The sequence below is a fragment of the Vicia villosa genome, linkage group LG5, assembly GCF_029867415.1.
Source record: "Vicia villosa cultivar HV-30 ecotype Madison, WI linkage group LG5, Vvil1.0, whole genome shotgun sequence".
NCBI classification, from domain to species: Eukaryota; Viridiplantae; Streptophyta; class Magnoliopsida; order Fabales; family Fabaceae; genus Vicia; species Vicia villosa.
Genome location: NC_081184.1, coordinates 131544950 through 131558898, shown reverse-complemented (window position 1 = coordinate 131558898; position 13949 = coordinate 131544950). Strand labels below are relative to the sequence as shown.

At 37.3% G+C, this 13949-nt stretch overlaps 1 protein-coding gene and 1 long non-coding RNA gene across 2 annotated transcripts; both read left to right on the top strand.

The window, feature by feature from the left end:
• Window positions 1–1431: 1431 nt before the first annotated feature.
• On the top strand, window positions 1432–4488 carry LOC131602518 (pentatricopeptide repeat-containing protein At1g10270-like). The gene has a single exon (XM_058874652.1). The coding sequence runs from the start codon at window positions 1529–1531 to the stop codon at window positions 4214–4216; it is 2688 nt and encodes an 895-aa protein (XP_058730635.1). The 5' UTR covers window positions 1432–1528; the 3' UTR covers window positions 4217–4488.
• A 5961-nt stretch (window positions 4489–10449) lies between these two features.
• Window positions 10450–12716, top strand: LOC131607380 (uncharacterized). Its single transcript, XR_009285277.1, has 3 exons — window positions 10450–11038; window positions 11167–11765; window positions 12306–12716. It is a non-coding gene; the product is annotated as an uncharacterized LOC131607380 (long non-coding RNA).
• The last annotated feature ends 1233 nt before the right edge of the window (window positions 12717–13949 follow it).

The window sequence follows — 13949 nt, the reverse complement described above, 5'->3', positions numbered from 1 at the left end:
CCTGTTGCAGTGCAGCGCCGTTTGTTCCATCTGTTGCAGCGCCGGTTGTTACTCCATCTGTTGCTGCGCCGGTTGCTTCCTTGAGTTCGGCTCCGATTTCCATCGAGAGCCTGACTGCCGAAGTTAAACAGAAGGCTACTCTAGAGTCGGCTCCGTCGTCTCAGAAGGCGGTTAGGTTCCCTAACCGACCTGGTTACGGTCAATTGGGAAGGAAAATTCAAGTTCGTGCTAATCATTTTCAGTTGCGAGTGGCTGATAAGGATCTACACCACTATGATGTAAGTATAGTTTGCTCATAAGTTTTTTGAACTTTAAGTGTATAGTTTTTGTTGTTGTTTATTATGTTGGTAAGTTACAATGTGGTATGGATTTCTAGAGGATCAGGACTTTCTAACCTGTTGTAGCATCTCCTCCATCGTCTTCCTACTTAAAAGCCTGCTTTCTCACCCATTTTTCTTCCAATCACAATGTCTAGCTTGTAACCGCTTTCATCACAATGTCTAGCCGCGGTGGAGGAAACCATCCCGAATATCGCCGGAGTCAACCATCTCCTGCACATGCTTAACAATCATCCGTCAATGCTGCAAGATCAGGCCGTGGCTCTCGCGGTGGACGTACCGCCGGTTCTTCTTCCTCCGGACATCCACCTCCTCCGTCATATATATGAGAATCAATCGGGTTAAACTTGACTAAAGCACGCTTCATATATGTGAATGTACTAGTACTCATTAACTGTACTCATACAGTATCCTACAAGATATTTTACAACATGTTTAAATGATAACAACTATGTTAACAAAAGGGCAACAATTTCTACACCTCTTGGTAAAAACAGTAAAAGTAAAGAAAGTGTAATTATCGGGAATATGAAAAGGAGGAGGTAGGTGAACAAGGGTTGGGTTTGGTTCAGTGATGTGAAGAAAGTGAATCGATGTAAAAACAGTAAAAGTAAAGAAAGTGTAATTACCGTGTTTAGCAATATGTAACTTTAACCTTATGTAATGTGATCGATGTAATCTTCATCCGATTAAATAAAGCGAATCGTTCTTGTTTGTTATTTTTCTTCTGTCCAGACCTTATTTCGGAAGTACATTTCCGAATTCCTCCAAGGGGGTGAATTCAGAGATGCACTTCCGAATACACCAATTTTCTAAAAAACTTTATTTCGGAAATGCATCTCCGAAATCAATATTTTTCATTAAAAAAAACACATTTTCGGAGATACATTTCCGAAAACACCTTTTTTTTCAATAAAAGTACGTTTTCAAAAATGAACTTCCGAAACAGGGGCATTTTGGTAAATTCACTAGAGGTGACCAAGAAGGATAGGACGTGGGTGAAGAAATTTCCAAATATAATTCAAGTGAATACTATGCATATTAAAAAGCTTTGCATTGTAAAAAAAAAAAAGAAAAATCTTTTCGTAACCAATAAAGGGTTTAACAGGGATTTTTGTACCAAAAGAAAAGGTTTACGAGAGGAAGAGAACTGTAACAGTCACTTCTCAATTCATTCATCACCCAAAACCATGTTGTTACGCCGTCTTCTCCTCCGCTCTCTCCGTTCATCCACCGTACCTCCCATTTCCATCACCGTACGTTCCTTCGCCTTTTCCTCCGCCGAAGAAGCAGCGGCCGAGCGCCGTCGTCGTAAGCGAAGACTTCGCATCGAGCCTCCCTTGAACGCAATCCGTCCTCCACCTCACCAACACCAATCCCGCGACCCTAACGCTCCTCGCCTTCCCGATTCCACATCGGCGCTTGTAGGACCTCGACTCAACCTCCACAACCGTGTCCAATCCCTAATTCGCGCAGCTGACCTAGACGCCGCCTCCGCCGTTGCTCGCCATTCGGTATTCTCATCCACTCGCCCCACCGTGTTTACTTGCAACGCTATCATAGCTGCCATGTACCGCGCCAAGAGGTACAATGAAGCTGTTGCTCTTTTTCACTTCTTCTTCAATCAGTCTAACCTTGTTCCTAATATTGTTTCTTACAACAACTTGATCAATACTCACTGCGACGAAGGCCGCGTCGATGTGGCTCTTGGGATTTATCGCCACATCATTGCTGAAGCACCTTTTAGCCCTTCCCCTGTTACGTTTCGCCATCTTACTAAAGGTTTGATTAGTGTCGGTCGCATTGATGAAGCTCTTGATCTTTTGCGCGAGATGTTGAACAAAGGACACGGTGCTGATTCATTGGTTTATAATAATATGATATTGGGTTTTCTTGAGCTTGGTAATTTGGATAAGGCTAATGAGCTTTTTGATGAGCTTAAGGAAAGGTGTTTGGTTTATGATGGTGTTGTCAATGCTACTTACATGGATTGGTTCTTTAATCAGGGAAGAGATAAGGAGGCTATGGATTCTTACAAATCGTTAATGGATCGCCAGTTTAGGATGACCCCGGCAACTTGTAATGTTTTGTTGGAGGTTTTGCTTAAGCATGGTAGGCAAAAGGAGGCTTGGGAGTTGTTTGATCAGATGTTAGATAATCATACTCCTCCTAATTTTCAAGCTGTTAATTCTGATACTTTTAATGTCATGGTGAATGAGTGTTTTAAGCTTGGTAAGGTTGATGAAGCTGTTGCTACTTTTAGGAAGGTTGGAACCAAACCTAATTCTAAGCCTTTTATAATGGATGTTGCCGGGTATCGTAACATTATCTCTAGATATTGTGAGAGTGGGATGTTGTCTGAAGCTGAAACACTGTTTCAAGAGCTGTGCTCTAAGTCTTTGAGCCCGGATGTGCCTACTCACACGACTTTGATAGATGGGTATTTGAAAGCGGATAGGATTGATGAAGCCTTGGGGATATTTAACAAAATGGTGGATTCTGGTTTGAGGGTGGTTGCTACCTTTGGCAACAGGGTGTTTGATGAATTGATTAAGAATGGTAAAGCTGTTGAGTGTGCTCAGATTTTAAGCAAAATGGGAGAAAAAGATCCTAAGCCTGACCCCACTTGTTATGAGGTTGTGATCAAGGGGCTGTGTAATGAAGGTTTGTTGGATAAAAGCAAAGAGTTGTTGGACGAGGTTATGAGATATGGTGTTGGGGTAACTTCTACCTTGCGTGAATTTGTGACTGATGTTTTTAAAAATGACGGGAGAGGTGAGGAAATTGAGAGGCTCTTAGATATGAACCGAGCTGGATACAATCCCCGTCCAAGACCTGCATACCGTCCACCACCGGGAAGGTCCCCTTCTCAAATGTCTGGAACACATAACCCAACTTATGGGCTTCCACAACAGCGCCCACCATTGACTTCTGCTCAGAATCAGATGGCTGGGGTCCACAACCCAGTGTCTGAATTTCCATCTCAAATGGCAGCACCTCAGCGATACCAAACACAGCCTTCTCAAGTTGCAGGAACACATAACCAACCTTCTGGGTATCCAACTCAAATGGCAACACAAAACTCCTCACCACGCTTCGATACTCGAACGGCTGGAGCACGCTACCCGCCTTCTGAGTTTCCTTCTCAAATGGCAGCACCTCAACGATACCAAACACCGCCTTCTCAAGTGGCAGGAACGCAAAATCAATCTTCTGGATTATCGGCTCAAATGCAAGTACAAAATTCCCCACCAAACTTTGATAATCGAATGGCTGGAGCACATAACCACCACTTTCCCTCTGGATATCAACCTCAAAATTCAGGGCAGCAACACCCACAACTGCCTTCTCAAATGATAGGGCAGCAACTCCCACCACTGCCTCCTCAAATGGGAGGAATGGATCGTCACCCTCCATGGGGAGCATCTCCTCCAACAAATGGGTTGCGAATGCCAGCAGCTGGACCTTCTCCTAATTCAACAGGGCAGTCTCACCACCCTCAATACCAATATCCTCCTCATATGCAAAGGGTATCTCCTCAAACAACCCCAAATCCTTATACACCATATGAACCTTCTCATCAAATGGCAGGACATCAGCCATATGGATCACCATCTGGGCCCCAACAAAGGGCAGAGCAACCATATCCACCGTCAAGATTCGCTACTCCAATGTCAGGGCAACATTATCCACTGTCAGGGCCAACTCCTCCAATGTCAGGGTCTTCTCTTCCATCAGCTAAAGCATCAGGGCAATATTATGCAGCCCCAGGAACATCTCAGATTACAGGATCAAATCACCCATCATCAGGAGCCCCTCCTCACTTTGAAGAAAAACATCAACAGCAGTTAGAAGTTCCTGAACAGGTTGCAGTCTGATCATTGAAGTTCAATCTAATCCTTAATGTTGCTGGTTCTCTTTGAATCTAGAAAAGGGTTTATCGATCATTTTATATTGTCAGTGTCCTGCGATGCTTACTTCTGATGTTCAGAATCACTAGTTATTTATGAGTTTATATGGGAATAATTTTATATTTTTTGGTCAGTGACATGTATTGCATTTGTTGTATAACAAATTATTTTAATTTATTCCTCTAACTCAACCCTTAATATTTAATACATCACAGAATGCTATTGAATTTTCTGATAAACTGTTTAGAGAGTTTAATTTGGCATTGAAATGTAATTGGTGCTATTTTCCACCTTCTATGGTAGTCAAGTTATTGAATTTTGATATTTTGCTATCTTTCTTTACTTCTTATTCTGAGCAATCTATCAATTTCCTTTTTATTAATTTCTTGTCTTGTTCTGATACTGAGATTTTGCCAATTTGATTATGGTTCATCTGATTTGAATGGGTGATACTACTATGGTAGTCTATGTTGTATGATTCAGTTTTACAATTGTTTTGAACATGTCATCATCTTAACTGGCGGAAGTCGGAAGCAAGAGTAGAAACTTCATTTATCCAGTATTGTATAGTAATTGAACAGATATCTTGCTGGATACCTAACACTCTATGGGGTGTGCTTGGTTGGCTTACTATGCTGGAAAAATTAAGGTTGTCAAAATCGGGATCTTGCATAAGACCGGGAGGGGATAATAAGATCATAAAACATAAGATCGTAACTAAAATCAAAAGATCCTACTCAATTATTTCTATAAGATCGAGAGGGGGAAGCAATATCGTAAACCATAAGATCGTAATAAAAATCGTAAGATACTACTAAAACGAAAATAGTTATACTATATATTTGAAGTATTTATACATGATATTTTAGTAGACAAGTGTAGTAGTGGGAAAATGGACGCTGCCAAACCATAAATGTTGCTCATATGCCATTTGTCATCATTCTCGGCATGTAATGGTGGTGGCCGGAAAACAGTTGATCGTGGCCGGACCTAGCCAAGATCGCACATAATCAATGCTTTCACAATTTTTTCACAATTTGGCTACAACGCACGATTCTACTTAAAATTTGGATCGTTGGGGGTGAGTGAGATCGTAAAATCGTAAGATTTTAAGATCTAGATTTAGATTTTGACAACCATGGGAAAAATAGTGAAGGTCAGGCAACTTTCCTCGATTTTTATCATGTAATGAAAATATGGTGGATTCAAATAGGGGACATGGTAAGCTGTCGAGTCTTGTTATACTTTATGATCTCTTTACAGACTCTCAAGCACCAATATGGCAATATCTGCACCACTTCCTTTATTGTTAAAGGGTTTCTCCAGATCCAGTTCCTCATCTCAATTTAGTGGTAGAGAAAGTGAAAGCTCATATGGTAATATCGTGACTTGTGAGTAGTCATGAAGCAGTTACATTTGCTGTTATGAAACACAGATACTTCAAAAACTAGGCTGTATCGTATCCGATACGTACCACTGATACGTATCGAAGGAGTATCCGGATATATTCATTTTAAAAAATAAATTAAAAAAAATTTCGATATGTCAGCGATACGTTTCCGATACGTCACGGATACGTGACTTCTCAATTTTAAGAGTTTTTTTTATTGTAACGACTCTTTATTCTTTTTAATGGTCATTTTTAATATCCTATTTAATTCCTTCCAGAAACATGCAATTTCTTAAGAATGGTTTAATTTCTCATAATGTATTACTACCGATTTTCAATATTTTAAATTTAGTTCATATTAATAATGCGGCGAGAATCTATAAATGGTTTTCGGAGGTAAGTTTGATATAGATTCTAGTTGCTTTGATATTGAGAGTGAAATTATTAGTATTGTTTTTTATCTTGGCTGGGTGAATGTGATTTCAGGAATATGAAGGGGAAGAAGATTCACTTAAGAATCTTCATTATGGCGTGTGTGGACTTGTGTTAGTGACCAGTGACCACGAAACTAATGGGATAATGCATCATTCTAATGGGCCCTAGGTGTGAGAGTGGGGTAAAATGGGGAATGCTTGATTAATTCTGTAAGAAGGTTTGGCGTTTGAGTGAGTGTTGATTGTAACTGTTCCACAATATAAGGAATGAATAGAGGGGTTGAAAGATTATCTTGGGGTATTTGAGCATTAAACATGAATAGGAAACACTAGCTTCCTATAGAAGCCTAGCTCTGGTCAGATTCAGTGTGTCATTCCCTCTATGTAGCATTCCATTTTCCATAAATAATATAATCAGTTATGTCTTTGTTTGCTTAATTTCACTGTTGTGCAACTGTTACTTGGGTTCCTAACAACTTGGGAGTAGACGTCATGAGCATTTTCACAAGGTTTGCATTCAAATCGTTATATATTCTCGTGGTTTTCTAAGCTTTGACTATAGTAATGGTGTTGCTATTTGTTGTGTTTTATCTCATACCTATGTCATTCAACGCAGGTGGCAAAGTTTGTAGATAATAAGCTTCTTGGAAAAGGTATATTCATTTTGAACACATTTGGTTCTATTATGAATTTGATGCAAAGTGGTGGACTTCAATTTGATAATTTGGCTTATCGGTTGCATGAATTCCATCCGTTTTTTTGTTAGTCTTATGTACAATGCCTGACACTGATTGAAACTTCCATTCGTCTGTTTGACTTTATGAAAATTTTACGAGTCAAATAAAATAAATGGTAATTATGATTTCTCCTTCTGTCTTACCATCATAGTAATTGATGTATATTTTGTGTATTGCTTGTGCTAACCTTGCATATATAATTTTATGTTAAAACCTAACTTCAACCTTGTTGCAGGCATGTATGATAAGTTATTGGGAAAAATTGCAACTGCAGACATTGATTTAAGTATTTTGAGTAATTCACCTGCCCCTGGATTCCAGAATCACCTGCAAAAGTTTTATCTTAGCCTTGATAGATTGGATATGGGCTCTTTGAATAATTAGGGCTCTTTAATTGTTTAGCTAGTACAATCTGATGATCTAATTCCTGAAGATTCTGTTCTAGTTAGGTCCAATGCAATTGAAACATTGCTGATATGGAAAGCTGACATTTCAAGGGTATTGGATATGACTGAATGTGAAATTGATTTGCTTGAAAATGAACTTAAGTCTCTGAAATATGATTCTGTGGATAGATATATCAGTCTCCAGTGGCATTGGGCATCCAACATGCAGATACCAGAACCATTGTAAATTAGTTCTTCCTATGAACCCAATATGGAGAAGATGCCACTATCAACTAATTTATGTAGTATTCATGAAAATCACTAGAGGATATTGATAGTCCTTGATCAGCAACTTCTAAATTTGTTGAGTCTCTCTACCTTTGGAAAAAGCAGTCTCTCTACCTGGAGTGACTTTCAATTCCAGGGAAAATTGAGTTTGAAATTTCTTTTCAAACGTTATTCAGTTAGGGTGCAAAACTATGGAATGACAACTACAAAAAAAAAATTCAACCATTTCCCTTTTCATCGTAAATAGGGATAGATTCCTTAGGTGTACCCTTTCCCATTTCATCATAAATAAGGATAAATTCTTTAGGTATACCATCGTAGTAAATAGGCATAGATTCCTTAGGTAGTAATAGTTTTTTTTACAATATATTCTCTACGTCCCAAAATAATTGTCACATTTAACAAAAAAAACTATCCTAAAATACTTGTCATTTTAGATTACCAAAACAATTTTATATTTAATCTTTCAATTGTACCCTGTAATAAATACTCTTAATTTATTGTTTTCTCACTTAACATTAATGTTAATTTAAATACACCAATAGTTAATCAAGATAATTTGGTAAAGTCGTTATTCTCTCTTTCATTCATTATTGTTTCTTAATTTGTGTTAAATGATAAAATGTGACAAATAATATGGCACAAAGGGAGTAACTAGAAACAACTAAGAAAGAGAAACAATTAATTACTATTATTTTTTAAAGGACAAGGCCAAGAAAAAAAATGCAATTCCTTAAGTGTACGAACGTTTTTTTGAGTATTAAGAGTATTAATACCGGCTAAAAATTTGAGTGGCTTCACAATTTTCAATGACACTATGTCACAGTAACTTCACCGTTTTCAATGACACTATGTCATACTGTCTTGTATATTTGACTTAAAATTATAGTGGCCAAAATTTTAATAGTGGCTCTGCACAACCACTGTGGCTTCACCGTTTTCAATGACACTATGTCATAGTGTCTTGTATATTTGACTCAAAATTATAGTGGCCAAAATTTTAATAGTGGCTCTGCACAACCACTGTGGCTTAACCCACTAATTTATATTGTGAAATTTGTAAGATTCATTATAGAATTTTAGATGAGTGATATGAATATTTAAAAAATGTAGTTGAGTTGCTTAAATAATTAGAAAGTGTGAAGTAATATATTATATTAAATAAGATTCTTTATACCACTAAATTGGATGACAAGGATGTGGATGTGTCGCACGCTCGCGAAAATGATGAACAGAGTCGCCACTAATATATTTATCCCAAAGAGGGAAAGGAATATCAGAAAACCTAGAATAAAGAAAGGATAAGAAAAGGTCTTTCGACCAGAGGTAGGATACGGGAGTCGGTTACGCAAGGGGAAGGTACTAGCACCCCTCACGCCCATCGTACTCGATGGTATCCACCTATGTTTGTTGCTATCTAAAGGGTGTGTTAACTATAAATCTAAAGCTTAATGCTAAGGGAATGCATGCAAAAGAAAGAAAAAGAAACACGGGGAAAAAAAGGTTTATAAATAGTTGTGCTCGCTTAGGCCCCGCGACCTAATGCCTACCTAATACCTAATGCTCGGTTCTTTAGTTTTTGTTTGTTTTTGTGTTTTTTAGTTGAACAGTTACATTCGCACTCCGCTGCTCGACCTCTGGAGTCTTAAGCTGGGAATGGAGCGGAAATAACGTGTCCGATTAGGAGAAAGAATGCCCTGAAGGCAAGAGAAAGAATGCCTCGGAGGCAAGAGAGAGAAGAGATAAAATTGGTTTGTGTCTTTTAGATGTAATTCCATGATGAACAAAACCCAATACAAGGCTTCGCATCACTTCCTTACTTTGTTTAGGTCTGAGCCTTTATTAAGTGTTTTAGATGTTTTTGGTTGGGTATTTTTTAGGGAATTTACTTTGCGATTCGAATCACATAAAAATGTATAATGATCGAGAAGCAGATTAGGGAATGAATCCCACTCACTTCTATCCCATTATGTAATGTTCGAGAAACAGATTAGGGAATGAATCCCACTCATTTCTATCCCATTAGTTAATGTTCGAGAAACAGATTAGGGAATGAATCCCACTCATTTCTCTCCCATTAAGTAGTGACCGAGAAACAGATTAGGGAATGAATCCCACTCATTTCTATGCCACTAAGTGATTGAGAAACAGATTAGGGAATGAATCCCACTCATTTCTCTATCACTTTCTTAATGTGATTCGCATCTCTATTTGTTAATGTTTTAATGTTGAAAAGAAAAAGAAGAAGAAAACTAGCCTAAAATGAATAACTAGCTTAATGTTATGAAGGGAACTTCTAAGTCCTAATGTTGTCATGGTTTCTACCTAAAGTTAGGAATAAAAGAGACATGAAAATAAAGTCACAATTAGAAGTCATAAGTAAGATACATGAGCAAAATTGAGAATGATATAATGGTACCAAATTATACACAAGCATGAAGTAACAAGTCAAAATATAGTACAAAATGAAGTAAAATACTATTGTTTTTTATATTGACTTTATGGGAGAAATTGAATTACAAATCAAGCAAAAGAATTAAAATAAAAGCCTAAACTAATATTTTTTATGTACATTTTTATATGTCAACAATTGTGTTAAATGTCTAAAAATAAAAGGAAGAGAATTAGTATTTTTGTTACCTAAAAGAAACATGAAAAATCTAAGTAAGGAACTAAATTCTACTATTTTTTTATATGAATCCAGGGGGTGTATTTTGATTTTATGATGGTGAGGAGCAATTAGGGCGCAGGCCTATTCAGATTAAGGCCCAGGGATTGATTTTGATACAGTTTTCTTTGCCAAACAAGTACCGGGCTTTAGGGGGTGTGAAAATGAATTCGGTGGGCATGGCCTAATGAATATTGATGATCCATATTAATATGACTAACTCAAAATTTGATTGTGATTTTAATGTCTTCTTTTTGTTCAATTAATCAGACTAATCTAATGCCTCAATTTCAATTAAACAAATTAATTCAAGTTTCATATAGTTTATATTCAATTAGCAAAAATATTTCGATTAATCAAATTAAATATGTAAAGGGGAATTTTAGGGTTCATACGTGTGACTATTCAACTTCTCCTCTCAGACTCAACTCTCTCTTGTTCACTCTCAATCAAAACAGTCGCCGGAAATCGCTTCCCGGCGGTGACCATGGCGGAGGTGTCCCAAAATACTAAAAACTAGCACAGTTTTGCTCATATCCTCCTTCCGATTCCAAATTTGCCATTACTTTCTACGATTTCCACTCAATTCACTCCTAAATCTGAACGAAAATGTAAACCCTAGGTCTAAGAAGAAATGCAATTAAGCTTCCACGATTAACAATCAAGGAGCGAGATCATGGGAAAATTAATCAGAAGCCCTCAATCTAACATATAACATCAACTAAAGCGCAGAAGAAGATGAGTGATGGAAGGAGTGGTACTTACCTGTCGGAGAAGCTCCAACGGCTTGAACTTCGACGGCGGTGAGCAGGAAGCCGGAAACAAGACTCGACTCAACTCAGATGTGAAGTAAACGTGGAGAGTGGCGAATGAAGCTCCCGTTCAAGTAACGCCGCGAACTCCTCGACTTCTTGCAATGCTCCTTCTTCTATCTCCTTCTCTGATTCTTCTTTTTACCTTGAAATTCTGTTTTCTGAATCTTGCTATGTATTGCGTTGTTGTTGCTGTTCGCAGTGAAGGCAATGAGGATGTGATGATGTTGAATCGTTGCGGAGAGTTGAACTCTGAGATTGAAGATTGATGAGAGGTTGCAGCGGTGGAGGATGTGGTGAGGTTGTGGCTGAGCTCGATTGATAAGAGCTTCATATGTTGAAGCTCTATCAATGGTGGATTTCTGAGCTTTTAGTGGAGGTAAGGGAGAGAGATGAATGTAGCAGAGAAATGGTGTTGGTTGTGATTGAGGATGAAGGTCGATGAAAAGTGATGAAGAAATGGTTGAATTGAAGAGTGAAGATGATGAATCCCGTGAAGAATGAAGATGAGATTGAGTGTGATGAATGTTGAATGGTTCAGCAGTGAAAATGGTGGAGTGATGGTGGATTGAAGGTGGTTTGTGGAGCAGAGAAGAAGAATGGTGGGGGGAGGATTGAAGATGATGAATGAAGTGGAAGAGAAATGATGGATGAGTTGAAGATGGTTCAGTAATGATTCTTAATGGTTGAAATGAAGAGAAATGGGGAATGAGTCGAGAGGTTCTGGAAGTGAAGGGAGAGTCAAATGATGAAGTGAATTGTGGAGAGAGTGAAGAATGGCTGAGGTTGAAGAATATATAGGTTAGTCCTCATCTCTTTTCTGTTATGATTGTTTGTAACTGATTCTGTTAGCAACTCAGTTGGAGTTTGTAAGTTATGGGAAGTTAGTTAGTTATTTTCTGTTGGAAGTTTATGAGCTGGAAATTTCGGTTATGGTTTCGTGTGCTGTTAGGATAGTTTTGAAAGGCTGTTATATGGTTGTTATGTGAATTGGTTTGCTGACAGTTAGAAGTTTGTTAGGTGTAGGAAATGTTAGTTACAAATTGGTTAGAGGTTAGTTAGTTAAGTTAGTTGTTTAGAAAACTGTTAGAGGGAGTTATATTCTGTTGGGACAGTTAGTGACTTGGTTTAGGTAGTTGCTGACCCTGTTAGAGAGTTTGAATCAAGGTTGTTAGTTAATGGGTGCTGTTAAGAAGTATGCTAGATGTGCTTGGCTGGTCTTGATACAGTCCATCTCTTTGCAGGATTTTAGTTTTGATTGTTTAACTTGCACTGCATATCTCTGAAACTGAATTGCACTTTGTCTTTGCCTTTTTCTGATGCCATTTCTTTTGTTTGCAGCAGGCCTTGCTTCTGAACTAGTATGGGTCTTTTTGTTAATGATGCAGGTTGGCCAATTTGGAGCTTGTGACTTGCTAAACTGAATCGTGAATAAGATGTGCAGTGTCAGTTTTGGATTGTTGAAACCTTGTACCAGTCCACTTAGCACGACATGAAGTTATACATGGAATGAGGCGGTTCGGAGAAGATACGAAGACGTGTCGTAGTGAAGATGAATGATCATGAAGAGGACATTGAAGCATATAGCAAACAGTAGGTTTTTAGGGAGAAAAGTCTAGGATTCAACTTTGGTAAAACAATGTTGATTTTGATGAAACTTTGTAATTTTTCTTTTGTAATTTTCTTGATGATGATGACTTGTATCATGAACACGGGTCAGATTTGAATGAGATAAGATTTCATCCTCTTTGAGATTTGGATTCACATCTATCTGTATAAAGCACACTTAGAAAATGTAGTGTGGTAGTGCACAAGTATGAGGTTGATTGGCTTGGGATCAGTCTGACTTTGGTCAAAATATGGAGATCCTTCTTTTTTTTCTTTCTTAATGGTATATTTGAAATGAATGTAAATGGAATTTTGACCAATGATAATGAAAGGTGGACATTCTCACGAGTATGTCTACTCTTTTTTGTGCTTGTAGCTTGTAAACCAAGAAATCCCATAAATGTCCCAAGCTTTGCATAATTGAGACTTTGATTCTTTTGAACAAACTTTGAACTTAAACCAACTTCAAACTTGTATTCTAAATCCAAATCACAACTCGCAGGACAAACAAACAAGTACCTTGTACTCCAAGAAAATCATATAAATAAATCCTTCTAAAACAAATGAACCAAAAACCTTGATCTCAATGTCAATTGTTGATTAATGATGCATGATGTTAGATGACCTAATATGCGGATGATTATAAAACAATAAGCCAGTTAGATGTAAAATTAGATGGGCAAATTTTGGGGTGCAACAGCTGTCCCTATTTAATCGTCTTAAACCTGAAGGTGAGAATGGCATTAGCCTTTCGAGCATTCGAGGTAGAAGAAGATTAAATACCAAGTGAACCTGAAAATTTGCTTGGAGAAAGATGAGATCCACTTGGATAAACTTATTTGCGTTTTGATTTTAGATGATTAATTAAAAAACCAAATTCGATCTGATCCAATTTCATGCGCTTTATTTTGGATCAATTTTTGAATATCCAAATTACAAATTTTTGAATTGATTAAGATTATTAAAATGCTAATAAATAATAGATTTGATATAATATATAACATATAATACTTTAAAAATTAATATTACAAAATAAGAATGATTAATTATGGTTGAAACAAATGAAATAATAAAAACAAATAGATTTAACTAAACTAAGAAATAGTATTAAGAAAATAAGTATCATCAATTAATAAATTAACACAAGATATCATAATAATAAAATATAAATATGTAATGAATAAATATAAAATATATACATGCGGTTTGGTTTGAATGTTGGTGATTTTAGTATCATCAATGTATTTTGGTAATAATGTGATTTACCGTAGGCCGATGCAATTATGCGTTAAGCTTGAAACGAGTTAGGGTAGTGCGGAGTGCACGCTCGTAGAGCCAAACGTGCAATCGAATACGAATAATAGAAACGGGGTTCCA

Coding starts and splice junctions, on each gene's coding strand:
- LOC131602518 (XM_058874652.1), top strand. CDS start 1,529: ATGTTGTTACGCCGTCTTCTCCTCCGCTCTCTCCGTTCATCCACCGTA.